We start from the raw sequence: 13,360 nt of genomic DNA on the forward strand, positions 1-13,360 counted from the left end.
TTCCTGGTGGCTCATCAAAAGCATTTTTAACTCCCAAACTCCCCAAGGTGCCAGAAAAACGAACACGGATTTGCCGCAAAGCCCAGAAACGGAACCGAAAAACAATCCCAACGCGCTCCCTCAACCTCTTTTCTCTCCTAAATCTCCCCGCTACGGATCCAAGCGACAAGGCCCCCACTAACCTCATCAGCTCCTCCACCTTGTCGTCGATGTCCAGGTCCTCCTCGGAGGCCTCGAAGCTGTAGGACCTCTGGGCCAGGCTGTTGGCCAGGGGGTACCGGGTGGGCGACATCTTCCCGTTGAAGGCGGACAACCGGTCGTTACTCTCCCTCCCGTTCTGATTCGTAGTGCAAGGCTGCGGGGAGGTGTCGTAACTGTTGCTGGGCGAGGGGGACATCCCACAGTGCTGGGTCTGGGTGGAGGCTGTGGCCGTGGAGGAGGAGGCCGGCACGTTGTTGGTGCTGTTGCCGTAGGAACCGCCCCCGTAGCCAGACCTTCTCCCGAATTTGTCGCTATGCTCTTGGTCGAGGCGATCCAAGGTTTCCAGAGCGTGGAGGATCTCATGCCTGGTCATTCCCGTGCGTCTCAGGCGCTGCAGAAGGTCTATCTGCTCTATGGTAAATCTTGGCTCGTCCGTGTAGTGAGACATGGTTTCCAGCAGGCTGAAAACGAGGGAAAACAGGAAACCAAATGCTTCAGGTCAACTGTGGCACACGGGAAGTACTTTACACGCCTCAAAGATCAATCCTGGTCCAAAACTTTAAGACACACACACACGACAGAACTGGCAGCACAAAAGTGCACCTCCAAACCACCTCAGCAGGCAATCTCCCAAAAATGGTTATTTTCTTTGGAGTGCTCCAACAGCATTTCCCTCTTCTCCTGGCATTCCCTACACCTGCAGTTCGTACCCTTTTGCTTTAGACAAACCACTGCTACAGAGACAGTGGTTGCTCAGTTATTAAGGCTGCAACTTGATTTCACACAAAATTTTGCCCCCATTTACCCAGCAGGCAGAAATCCCACATTCCAAAACTGTTCAGTCAAGGCCAGCGGTTGAGTTTTTCCGCAGAAGTTTTAACCGGCTGTGACGTGAGATTTATCAGTCTCGACTCTTTCAAATCTTAACTACAAAGAGTTCAAGTTGCCCTAACTTTTGCTGCAACCTTGGGGAAAAAAAAAAAAAAAGAAAAGAAGATAAAAACACACCTAACGGAAATTCTAGTGGCCTGTAGGACCTAAGTTGATTTGACTGAAGTCCCGTTTCTGAAGGTGGATTTCTGAAGTTGGGAACTTTTGAACCTGGAACGCTGTCACGGATCGCCTGCCCTGACAAGGAAAGTGCAGCACATCCAATTACTCCTGAGCTTTCATTTAAAGAAATAAGTCTTCAGCCTTTTCCCCTCCAAAGGCAGCCCTCTCATGTAACTCAATCATCCTGGTGGCTCATCAAAAGCATTTTTAACTCCTAAACTTCCCAAGGTGCCAGAACAATGAACATGGATTTGCTGCAAAGCCCAGACATGGAACCGAAAAGAAAAAAATCACAATATGCTCCCTCAATCTCTTTTCTTTCCCAAGTCTCCTCACTACAGATCCAACTGGCACACAAACAACAAGATCACCTCCTTCAGAGCTCTAGATCTTGAGAAGAAGGGATGGCAGATGGAGGGCAGACAGAACTTGGCAAGGAGAACAAGGCATTTTCCATCCTTCTCGTGAATCTTCTTATGAGTCAAGGGTTTATTACCATTCCTGCAGGAGAGCAGGGTGAGGAGATCACTCAAACTCCAGGAGACGTGACAGAGCTTATGTACCATCCCTGTGAGCACTCAGAAAAGTCAAATAAGGATTCCAAGGACCCCGTGAAAACCAAGAGAGGGATGATGGCTGTGGGACCTTCCAGGGACAGGGCTGCCTATTCCTGTCCACGGATTTTGAAGATGACTCCTCATGTCCACTTTTGTACTGGCACAAAGAAGTTCCCAACAGGAGACAGGGGGTGACTAGAGATCTGTAATATGGGCTGAAGAACACTGAGAACTGGCTTGCTAAGTAGAGCTGGAGTTTGAGTGTAACTGTACAGACATGGTCCTACACACCCAGGATGCACAAATCCACAAAAATGCCTTTTGCAGCCTGGGAAATAGGGAAATGAGGAGATGGTCCCATCTTTGGCCTCATCCATCGACTACTGAACCCCTTTCATTGTTTCATGGGAAAAGGAAACAGGAGGACAAGGCAAGGGGATGACTCCCATCCAAGGGAGAAGGAAGCAGGAGGACAAGGCAAGGGGATGACTCCCATCCAAGGGAGAAGGAAGTAGGAGGACAAGGCAAGGGGATGACTCCCATCCAAGGGAGAAGGAAGCAGGAGGACAAGGCAAGGGGATGACTCCCATCCAAGAAAATGACTGAGAAGACAGACATCCATATAAGTGCTTGGCTCTTATGTGCTGTCCTTTGGACAACTGATTACTGGAACCATTCAGGCCATTTTAAATTTGAGAAGACAAGTACCCAAATTATTCAGCTCAAGAAGGGCAGGGCAGGCAGTGCAGGAATGGACCAGCAACTGACTGGAATTGTAACAACTACAATTTGGAAGTGGCATCTCAGACTGAGGCGTTCCCAGTTTGACAAGGAGCATTTGGAAGCAGACACTGTGTTCTGTGTTCTAGCTTTGGCCTCTGGGGGAGACAGGGCTGCTCAATCTTTTCCTCCAAGCTTTGGGAGAAGTGTCACACTGACTTGCTGACTCATCACAGCCTGCAAGGCCCTGTGACAGCTCATTTTCAAACAGAAAATCTCTTTAAACCTCTGGCCTTGAGATGGTTTTCACTGGATGTGCCAACTCGCCTTTCCTTAGAGATAAACCTGGTTTGGGCATTTCTTACCTGTATTTCTAATGTCACCATTTCCTGAATCATTTATCTGCCAACATCAAGTTTCATGTGCTCAAGTACTAAGTTGAACTGGAGAATTTAATGAGCCAGAGCCTCCATCCAGAATTACCTCTACTCAAAATTCCTACTTTACAGACTCTTCAAGGTTTAATACTAAAACATGTATTATTCAGTTTAATCTCCCATTTGTCACAGATGTAGAAACCCAGAACTTTTGTCCTTCTAGCCCTGTGAACTAAAAAACTCACATCTGACAGAAACAAGACCTTCCAGATGGTTCAAAATTGTCCAGCAACACACAACTTATTTCACACAATCACGGAATTACAGAATGGTTTGGGTTGATGGGAACTTAAAGCTCACCCAGTTCCACCCCCTGCCATGGGTAGGGACACTTTCCACTATCCCAGCTTGCTCCAAGCCCTGTCTAACCTGGCCTTGGACACTTCCAGGGATCCAGAGGCAGCCACAGCTTCTCTGGGAAAGCTGTGCCAGGGCCTCCCCACCCTCCTGCAGCAGCTGGTGGCCATGGCCAGTGATTCCCTTTGAAATCTGGGTGTGATTCCTAATTTGTCTGAAAAGTGCCAGGGCTCAGCTTCTGGATCTGGGTTCCCAGGCCAAATTAATCTCCTTTAGTGAATTACACATAATCATTTGGTGAATCCCAAGTATCCTTTAGTGAATTACAGCTAATGAACTGCAGTGTTCTCAGATGCACGAGCACTGGGTGACCTTCTGTCGCACGTGGCTGGACGGGGGAAAGTGCTCTGGCCTCAATTTGTCCCACTTTGATGCAGTAGGGATGTGCATGTGCAGGAATTTCAATTCACAGGCATGCAAAGGCTGCTGGACAAGGCCACCCTGTGCCCTAAAAATAAGATATTCAGTGATTTCTAACTTGTGTCTCAGAATCTCGTTCAGAAAGTCATCTAAGAGCAACAAACCCACTGGCAAAGTCAGGCCCTTCTCCTGTGTTTAACACAATTATTGGAAAATTTGAAAAAAAACCCCTGAACTAACATCAATGATCTGCCTGTCTGTCCATGCAAAGTATTCTTCCAGCCCTCCAACCCCTTTAGGGAACTTCTGGGTAATTTCTTAATGCTAAAAAGATAAGAACACCAAAATCAGAGTATGTCCCTGCTGGTCTCACTAATGTCATATACAGATGTCCAAACTGCCTTGCTTATATTTACATACTCAGCATATATTGCATCAGACACACTTTTTATTGCTCTACCTGATTTGAGAGTCCAATTCCCATTTTCCCATGCTTTTATACCCAACCATGAGATCTAGAAATAATGCTTTTATGTATTTAAGACACCTGGAGTGGCTTTTATGCATTTAAAACAACTGTAGGAACTTGGAATTTTCCATTAAAAAAACCCAAACAAATATTGCAAAACGTGGAATTACTGAACATGTTCCAACATTGCCAACTACCTACGACTTTTTAATGAGTAACTACAGCAACACTTTTTCAAACTGTTACTCCAGGAGGGCTTCAGTTACTTTCTCTTTTTGAAACATTTTAATAAACTTACCCTGTTTAAAGATCAATTCACAAAGTAGTTAAGTAAATCAGATGTTTTAGAATCATCATAATTTCATTAATGAGTGGGTATTCTCCACCACTTCATCCCCCCCACACTGCTGGAAGAGCCTCTTATCCTCCTGCTCTCCTCTGGCTGCCTAAAATTCAAATTGTTTGCCCCTCTTTTTCCTTGTGAAATACAATCAATTGCAAAAGTAACAAGGATTAAAACGAAACAGAGACAAGCAGAACGACTGGGGGGTGCAGGAGAAAATAAAGATGGTAAATACTTTCCCTGAGAACACAGACCATGGACCAACAGCTCTGCTGCAGGCAAACTCTGCTGCTGGTGGAGCAGAATATCCTCTACACCATCAGATCTCCGTGTATAATCACATGCTTTATCTGCTGATCAGACAGCAAAACTCTCACCATGGGCTGTCAAATTTCCTTGGGGAGATACCTGAAAAACAGAACCAACCACAATGGCCATGTGTTTGTTTTTTCCTCTCTGAAATTCTGCAAGCAAGACCCCCGCAAAGGACTGATTCAGCTCGAAATTCAAGTGACTGATTTTTTAACAAATGAATCCTGCCCGTAAAATGAAGGTTTTTTAGGTCCTGACAGAAAAAAAAAAAGGCAAAAAAAAAAAAAGATAGCTGGAAGTATTAAACTTATTTACATTCCTTACATGAAGTTGGCACACCCCAAGGAAGATGGGAAAACGGACCCAATCCCACTCACTGCCTCTTGCTACCTCTAAAGCATTAAACCTTCATGCTTATCTTTCATGGCTCATCCAGAAGGAACATGAGGTACCTGAACATCAGATTGAAGGGAGAACTATAAGAGGCTAAATAAAAAAAGAATTTATTAGCCCTCCCAAATCCACAGATGTAAAATATCCAGCAGGTCTCAACCAGGTGCAGCTTCACTCCTTCACTTCTAAAGGGACTTCAAGGAGCGGAGGCTGTTTAGGGGCTCTCAATAGCTTTGCTTTTCCTTGTCATGCCACCAAGATTCATTTACCTGATTTTTTTAATGAATTTCACCCTTTTTTTAAATTAATTTCACCCTTAAGATATGGGGCTCCCCTGCTCTGACAGTCCTGATCTCGAGTGGGGGCACATGGCCAGACACAGACGTTTTCTCTTCCCTTATTTTCCTGCATCTCTCAGAGAAAAGTAAGGACAAACACATCAAGGGTTTCTCACCTGCTCTCACAGCCCCAGCCCACGCAGACACAGGAATCATTTACCCAGCACTTAACTTTCTAGATGATGGAACACAGCAGAATAATCCCATAAAAACAGCTACGAGCTAAGTCCATGTCCAATTGAACTTGCAGAAGTTCAAAGCAATTCAATTACCCGTTTGGGAATAAGGCCAGACACCAGCCTTAACACCTCTAACACTCGAGAAAATGGCTCTGGACTCTTTAATGATCACAAGAAATCACTTTTTCCACTCTTCTACTCGCTGTAGATGAGTAGGAACTACTCCAGCATCACTGAGGAGATGCTCTTCCACAGAGGTCCTTCTCCAACTTCCATTAAAATTCACTGCTTTATCTAATAAGCAAAGCTCAAGACTTACAAAACCAGTTGTGCTTTTTGATATAAGACCTGTGTTTGATATAATCTGCATAATATGGATGTGGGCAAGAGCCAAAGCGTTCAGAACAGGATCCTAAGTCTGGTAATTGGTTTAAGAATGATTCTGATAAAGTCCCATCAACTGGGGCGAAGAGGACGGGGAGAGATGCCAACTTCTACCCTTCTCTGATATATGGCACAGGGCAGGACCCCTTCTCTGTGAGGCCTGATCCAGGCAGGAGGCAAAAATGGGTATTAAGGATGGCACTGCTATTCCCAAAGCAATATAACTTGCTAATCAACCAGTCTGACATCCGACCACCTAATTCACCACAGGAAGCACCGCTCTGGAAGCTTCCGATCATAACCAGGGACTGCAAAGAAACTTCACCTCCAGCTGTTGATTTTTAAACCATGCTTTATGTTATGCAAGCTTGTTTCTCTCTCCAAATGTATTTACAAGATCAAAGGACCCAAGTAAAGTTCCATTCAGTGCTCCTTCCTTTTCTACACAGGATCTCAGAATGGTTTGGGTCGGAAGGGACCTTGAAGATCATCTCGTTCCAGCCCCAGGGATGCCACTCACTAGGTGAGGTTGCTCAGGGCCCCATCCAACCTGGCCTTATGTCTCACCCAGCTTTACCCATCCCAAAGGATGCAGCTGGTTCTTACAAGATGCTCAGGAGAAGGACCTTAATTGAGCTCCAGCTGCTGCACAAAGAGCTGCTGACATGTATCACAAAATAAATGCTACACACACGTTCAAAGATTGTGACCCTTCCAGTGCACCCCTAAGGCACTGCTGGAATAGAATTGGGACACTTAGGGTCATAACACTACCCAGCCTTCTGAAATTCAAGTTTTGGCCTTTTCTGTTCTTACTGAACAAGTGAAACTCCTTTAATTCAGAGGGTGGTGAGGCCCTGGCACAGGTTGCCCAGAGAAGCTGTGGCTGCCCCATCCCTGGAAGTCTCCAAGGCCAGGTTAGATGGGACTTGGAGCAGCCTGATCCAGTGAGTGGCATCCCTGTCATGGCAGGGGGGTTGGAATGAGATGGTCTTTAAGGTCCCCTCAACCCAAACCATTCTGTGATTTTATGATTCACAGCCAACACAAATATTTCAGGAAAGCTCAAAGCTTTGCGAAGCTGCCCTTAAAACAGAAGTTGATGCCACGAATTCTGGGGAGCAACAAAGGATTAAGGATCTGACTCATCACTTACACTCATCAGCTGCAACTCCAGTGTTTTCAGTGGAGCTGCACCAGCTTTCAAGACAGGAAAAAACCTCAGGCCTGAAGTGCTCATCATGTCAATGAACACACAGACTTATCCATACAATCCCATAATCATCTCCTGCAGTGGCATCTCTGGGCTCTGATTTTCAGAATGGCTCTACTCTCATTCATCCTGACATGGTAGAGGGGTTGGAATTAGATGATCTTTAAGGTCCCCTTACCCAAACCATTTTGTGATTCACAGCCAACACAAATATTTCAGGAAAGCCCAAACCTTTGCACCTTTGCACCATATTAAGTGAAGCTGCCCTTAAAACAGGAGTTGATGCCACAAATTTTGGGGAGCAACAAAGGATTAAGGATCTGACTCAACACTTACACTCATCAGCTGCAACTCCAGTGTTTTCAGTGGAGTTGTACCAGCTTTCAAGAGAGGAAAAAACGTCAGGCCTGAAGTGCTCATCATGTCAATGAACACACAGACTTATCCATACGATCCCATAATCATCTCCTGCAGTGGCATCTCTGGGCTCTGGTTTTCCAAAAGGACTCTACTCCCATTTACCCTGACATGGCAGAGGGGTTGGAATGAGATGATCTTTAAGGTCCCCTCAACCCAAACCATTCTGTGATTTTATGATTCACGGCCAACACAAATATTTCAGGAAAGCTCAAAGCTTTGCAAAGCTGCCCTTAAAACAGAAGTTGATGCCACGAATTCTGGGGAGCAACAAAGGATTAAGGATCTGACTCAACACTTACACTCATCAGCTGCAACTTCAGTGTTTTCAGTGGAGCTGCACCAGCTTTCAAGAGAGGAAAAAACGTCAGGCCTGAAGTGCTCATCATGTCAATGAACACACAGACTTATCCATACGATCCCATAATCATCTCCTGCAGTGGCATCTCTGGGCTCTGATTTTCCAAAAGGGCTCTACTCCCATCCACCCTGATTCACAAACAAAATGTAATCCCTGTAATGACTGCTCTCATCCCAGGGAAATGAAAGCCTGGCGCTGCAGCGAGGAGGGAAATCAGGCTCCGAGCTGAGCCGTGGAGGTTCAGCGTCACAGGGTCTGTTTAGGAATGCAAACTAGCGGCTCGGGAATGCAGAGCTCTGCCACTCGCCTTCCAGCAGAACGGGGACAATTAATAAGAGCAGCCTGAAACTCCTGAAAATAAATCCGGCGTAATCAAACACTCCCCGCTCCACAAATTAGGGGAGGCAGAGCTGAGAGCGGAATATCAACATATCATTCCTTCAGGAGGCTCTGAGATCCTCAGCCAGTTAGTTAAAGAGCCCCAAACCCACAGTCATCACTCCTACACAAGCTGGTCTTCCCCACCCCAGTCTCTGAAATTCTCTGCTGATAAGGTTTTTTTACTGACAGTGAGCAAACCCCAGCGGTTTTGCCACTGATTCCGCTCGGGTGAGGAACTCACTCTGCTCCACATCTTTGGGAAAGAGAGAGAGAACTTGAGATTGATCTTACAAGGCAAAAATACAATATAAATGCCAATTATCATCATAATCCAAGTCTTACAAAAGGGACTGACCTCTGACTAAGCACAGGGCTTGCAGCCAGACACTTCTGAATTCTACTCGAGGCACAGACTGATTCACACTGACACCTTATCTGTCTAACCCTAACCTTCCCCACTTCCAAAATCTGGGTTTCCTGCTATTGTTGCAATTCTACAGCAACAAGGCAGGAATTCAAACTCTGAGGCTGGATTCAAGGGCAGATTGAGGGATCAGAAGGACTAACAAACAGAGAGAAAAGCTGTGGTGGCAGCTGAGTGCTGAACCAGGGCCCAAAGCCCAAACCTGTGCCAAGAGCAAGGAGGAGCTCTTGGATTCGGGAGCCAAAGACTAAACTTTGGATATATCAGTTCTGTAACAGAATCAGGGCAGGACTTGTGTGCTTGAATTACAGCAAATCTCATCAACACACTGAAATACTGCCTTTAACCCATGTGAAAAAACACAAAGAGTCAAGGACAATAAAACTGAAATGTGGGCCTGACCTAAACACCAGACTGGCCCCACTCCTGGAAGTGTTCCAGGCCAGGCTGGATGAGTTTTGGAGCAACCTGGTCTAGTGCAAGGTGCCCCTGCCCATGGCAGGGGATGGAATGAGATGAGCTTGAAGGTCCCTTCCCACCCAAACCATTCCAGGACTGTTTGATAAGTCACATATTTTCAGCTGTCAAGATCACAGGCCTAGTGCTGTGTTCTGCCTCCTCCATTTCACTTCAAAACTTGACCAATCCTTTATTAAAATCCAGACAGCATCTCCAAACTCTTCTCCATTAACTCTGCCAGCTGGAGTATCTAAATACTTGAAACACATCTTTCTGCAGAAGATCCCTGTGAGGCAGAGAAGTAAAACTACACTAATTTTTGCAACCAAGAGCTCCCAGAGAGGGGCTGGACTTCAGACAAGTCCAAATGACTTGTTCAAAGTTACACAGGAATTCTGCAAGAAGGCAGAGCCAGTGCCTGGCCAAACTCTGAGTGTTTTTTCAAAGCCATCCTACAGGGTCCATCTACAGCACCAGACACGACAAGGTGTAGGACAAGTTTCAAGCAAGGCCATCACTGTGCTTAACTACAAAGCAAATAATTTTCCATTAGAAAAACAGTTTGCAAGTGTAGTTTCACTGGCACAGCCTTAATGAGGACAGAGACTCCACTTGGAGAACAACTCAGGAATAGATAATGGTGTCTCCTTGAAGAATATAAATCATAATGGCAAAAACATGGGCTTTTGGCCACAGCTGCTTCCATATTAGAGTTTTATTTTAGTTAAAAGCATTTCAGAAAGAAACAAATGTCCTAATTAATGCTCCTAAAGCAACAATTTTTTGTGTAGTCCAGACCTGAACTAGGGAAATTTCCTCTTGCATATACAGAGAAGACCCATCTACATCCTACACTGCCATGGCCACCACTAACCCACCTCCCCAGTCACCACATCCACAGGGTTTTTAAATCCCTCCAGGGAGGGGAATCCATCACTGGAAGAAATTTTGGGGAAGAAATTTTTCCATTCAATAAGATTTTTTTATTTTTTATTTAAGGACCCTTTCAGAGTGGCTGTGAAATCATGAATTAACTCATCTGGTTTATCCTAAAGTAAAACCACAGGCTCAGGCAGGGCATTGTTTCAGCCAAGGAAGCTTAAAAAGCCAATTGAATATTCCTACAGCCACCAACTATTTACAGGATACCTTTTCAAGCAAGACAAAAAGAGAAAATGAGCTGAGTCCTCTTTCTCCCAATTTTAATTAACATGGTTTGTGCCACATTTCAAGGGCCCTGGACAGTTACAGCTCAACCTGTGATTTTATTTTCTAAGCCACTGTAACTCCAGTGCCTGCCCTTCAGCGTGTGCTGACTTGGGAGCATCCACAGCCTCGGTTTTTCTCCTTCTGTTGTTTTCCCTAAATGATGACAAGGCTTCAACCCAGTCCTTTTCCATCTGCATTACTCACCCTGATTCTCTTCCCACTCTGAAGGCTTTTATTCACTCCCCAGACAGCCCTGTCATTGCTGGCAATTAAGATTCACAAGCACCAGCCTGATAATTCAGGTAAACTTCAGGTGACGACGTTGCAACTGCCTGGTTCCCTCAGAATTCATATTTTGAGGGATGCAAAACATCCTGATGGTCATAGCTCACTCCTAACACATATTAATTAATCAGTACTGCCATGAGCCCATGAAGCACAAATAATTACTCCCATTATATTTATGGAGAACCCAAGAGAGATAAACTTGTGTTGGCTCCAGGGCTTAGTTTCAGATAAATGACAAATTCTTGTGAGACCAAAATCAAGAGTTCTGTGCTGACATCATGCCCCAAACTCCTCTCAACTACTGACTCCCATCCAGATGAGGACAAAAATTAAGCAGGAGAAATGGTAACTGCAGCCAGGTTCCTACTTGGCTGTTCTGTGTGTAGGCATAACCCAACTCCTCCCTCACCTCCCTTACCAGTAGTTTTAACTGTTCAATCTTTACCTTATTCAGAATTTAAGTTCAAAATTTAAATTTTTTTTAAGGCTCCATTTTCTTCTTTCCCCTTCTCGATCCCACTTACCCTTTTTTAAAAAATATCTATGGTCTAATCTGGAAATTTTATACCTTAATGGGTCATCTTGGCCCATTTGCTCTAATTTAATACTCTCTAATCCCCTCCAAATAGGTTCATCCTGTTTTCCCCTCAGTCAAAAATTGTTCACCTCTACTTCCACTGCATCCTATTAACTGCACATACACTGGAATAAATAAAAGCTGCTGCTGCTGCTGCTCTGCTGGGAGGTGGCAGCTGATGAACAGGGCAGAAAGGGACTGAAATCAAAGCACAGCAAACTCACACCATGCAATTCCCACTTTGGAAATTTGTGGTGAAAGCCTGACATAAAGCCAAAGCTGTCAGACTGTCCCTGTGCTCACACAAAGTGATCTGAGATCCCTCTGCAAACTCTGGATTACCAGAACAATGAAGATGCACAGGGCAACGTGGCCTTACCTCCTGACTCCTCTCCTGCTGTGAACTAGATCTTTACAATTTCAAGTGGTGATTTTATTACTGAAATCCAACACATTTCCAGCTCAAGGGACTGGCAACAAAGCAGGAAACCACTAGTTTTGAAGAGAAGACTAAAGCCACCAGCAACAGAAAATAACTAATTAAGGGTTGTATCAAGAAGTCTTTTTGAAATTCATTGGAGTTTGGTTTCCAACAAAAAATCCCTGGCAGCCTTATTTTTGCTGTGGCTCCCTCTACAGAAGCCTGTGACTGCACTGCCACTTGCACTATGACAAGGATAAATCTTCATCCTTGAAATAATCCATCTGGGAAAACGTGGCTGCATTCACAGCAGCCCAGTTCCTTCCCACCTATTCTGCAGACCTGGCTTCTCTTCCCAGCTCAGTCTGACAGAAGGAACAATCCAAAGTCAAGAGGTCAAAGTATCTCAGGAATCTGATTGCTGGGGACAAGCATTTGGTCGTGCCAACAAGAGGGATATTGGGAACAGCCAACCAGGACTGGCCAGTGGGAGCTGAGGGACAGCACAGGGACAGGTCAAGCCTTTCCTTTCAGCCTTCCAGCTTCAACAATTGAATCCATCTGCTTACTTACTGAAGAAACAGCATGCAGACCAATTACATTGAAGATTTATGACAGAAGCCATTTAAAAAAAAAGAAAAAAAAAATGACAGGCTTCAAGGATGAGATTTGGACAACTTCAATTCCACCTGGGATTCAAGACACTGCTTGGAATAGCCCATCCAATTCTAAGGCAAGGTGAGGTGCCCCAGGTTTTCTGCCTTTGCCATATAACACTGAATTATGATGGTGTTCTCATCCCTTTTGCCAAGTCTGGAGTGGTGCTAAACTCTTGCCCAGCTCAGGTATCCCTTTAGTATCTCTCCAGTATGTTCAGTAGATGTATGAAGATCTCTCTTTTAACACTAATTTTTCTCTGATCAAGGCCAAGTTTCAAAGAACTGCATGGTTTTCTTTCTCTTTCAGAGACAGAAAAGTAGAAATAGAAACAATACATCAGCCAGACCAAGTGAGCAATTAAAAGTTACTATTCCCTGATTTAAATGTCTGGTTATTTTACTATTCCCTGGTTTAAATGTTCCACCAAAGGAGTGGAACTCTCCAGCCAACTGCTCATAATCATTGTAACCATTTCTCTGCTCTTTTTAGACAAATTAACAGAAAAAAATACCATCAAATGATCTTAATTGTTCTGGGCTTCTTCAGCTTGTACTTACACTACTGGAAAAGTTCTGAGCATACTTTACATGGGGATGGGACGTTATAAAGCCTCTTGAGGGTCTTCAGTGTTATTCACCATTCTGTAAAACACAAGGAAAAGACAAATTAGAGATGTCTGTGAAAGGCAAAGAGACTCAACCCCATTATTCTGGATAACCTGTCACTAATGCAGACCCACAGAGGCTCACGGACTTCAGTGCATGTGGTACATTCCTCAGGAGAAAGTCTGGTGGTGTCATCAGTCCAGAGACAAAAATTTAAATTACAATTGATTTCTTTCGGCCAC

At 44.7% G+C, this 13,360-nt stretch overlaps 1 protein-coding gene across 8 annotated transcripts in view; it reads right to left on the reverse strand.

Moving 5' to 3' along the window:
• HMBOX1 (homeobox containing 1) overlaps positions 1-13,156 on the reverse strand; it is a 67,910-nt gene extending 54,754 nt beyond the window's left edge. For 7 of the 8 annotated variants that reach the window (XM_018085541.3, XM_008929057.4, XM_008929056.4 and 4 more), the window contains exons 1-2: positions 13,071-13,156; positions 183-662 (exon numbers count right to left, since the gene is read on the reverse strand). In XM_018085541.3, coding sequence (XP_017941030.1) covers positions 183-662; positions 13,071-13,093 — 503 coding nt within the window. In that variant the 5' untranslated portion in view covers positions 13,094-13,156. The remainder of the gene's footprint in view (positions 1-182; positions 663-13,070) is intronic. The other variant, XM_018085539.3, reaches the window with a different exon arrangement.
• Between the last annotated feature and the right edge of the window lie 204 nt (positions 13,157-13,360).

Source organism: Manacus vitellinus, unplaced genomic scaffold (genome assembly GCF_001715985.3).
Source record: "Manacus vitellinus isolate BGI_N305 unplaced genomic scaffold, ASM171598v3 scaffold_82_pilon, whole genome shotgun sequence".
Lineage (NCBI taxonomy): Eukaryota > Metazoa > Chordata > Aves > Passeriformes > Pipridae > Manacus > Manacus vitellinus.